A 934-nucleotide genomic window follows, 5' to 3' on the forward strand; every position below is an offset into this window, starting at 1 on the left:
GAGAGAGAGAGAGAGAGAGAGAGAGAGAGAGAGAGAGAGAGAGTGAGAGACAGAGAGACAGAGAGAAAGCGAAAACCGGGCTGCGAGAAAAACGTCGGTACAATCGCACACGATGCAGGAAGAAGCCGAGTATCTCTATTAATTACTACTAAATACTAATAACTAATAATTAATTACAACCAATTAATATATATATATATATACTTATTCACGAACAGATAAATACCGAGATCTCGTGCTGTCACTGTGGTTGTGACGGACTGCTACCCATGTATTCCTCCTCCGTGAGTCAATGACGGCGGTGCACTGTAATGTATAGTTATCCGCGGTACACACACACACACCACACACCAAGTCTCTGTATAGCGTCACTACTACTATTCACTCGGCCCGTGCAAATACCCCGAGATAGTTTTACACACTCATTCATTCATTCATTCATTCATTCATTCATTCGGCTGTCTTTCTTCGTTTCAATCGCTGATGATCGCGCTAGCTCGGTAGAATCACACTCGGTGTTAGCGTCAACGTCACCGTCAACGGCAGCGTCAGCGTCAGCGTCATCGGCATCGATCTCCGAGCAGAGATGTCGCACACGAAGCTATCCCAATTCTCGTCTCTCGCAGCAGACGACGACGACGACGATGACACCGTGATAACCACTAAGCAGCGACGACGACGACGACGTCGGCGACGACCGCACGCACGTGAATGACGTCGACAGGTGAGAAGCACGACTACGGCACCGTACAGCGTAACGCCGCCGGCAGACGCGATAAAACTACCTCCTGTGTGCGATGAGCCGTGAACGTCGGGCGGCCGTGGGAGTTAGGGAGGGAGGGGGTAGATGGGAAGGGGAGGGAGAGGGAGGGAGGGAAGGAGGGAGGGAGGAAGAGGGGGAGGGAAGGAGAGGGGAAGGAAGGAGGGGGAGGAG

At 51.6% G+C, this 934-nt stretch overlaps 1 protein-coding gene across 1 annotated transcript in view; it reads right to left on the reverse strand.

The window, feature by feature from the left end:
• LOC106811803 (FERM domain-containing protein 4B-like) overlaps nt 1-570 on the reverse strand; it is a 27,607-nt gene extending 27,037 nt beyond the window's left edge. Inside the window, exon 1 of the mRNA XM_014815526.1 lies at nt 513-570. Within this exon, the coding sequence (XP_014671012.1) occupies nt 513-570 (58 nt within the window). The remainder of the gene's footprint in view (nt 1-512) is intronic.
• Between the last annotated feature and the right edge of the window lie 364 nt (nt 571-934).

Source organism: Priapulus caudatus, unplaced genomic scaffold (genome assembly GCF_000485595.1).
Source record: "Priapulus caudatus unplaced genomic scaffold, Priapulus_caudatus-5.0.1 Scaffold20, whole genome shotgun sequence".
NCBI lineage: Eukaryota > Metazoa > Priapulida > Priapulimorpha > Priapulimorphida > Priapulidae > Priapulus > Priapulus caudatus.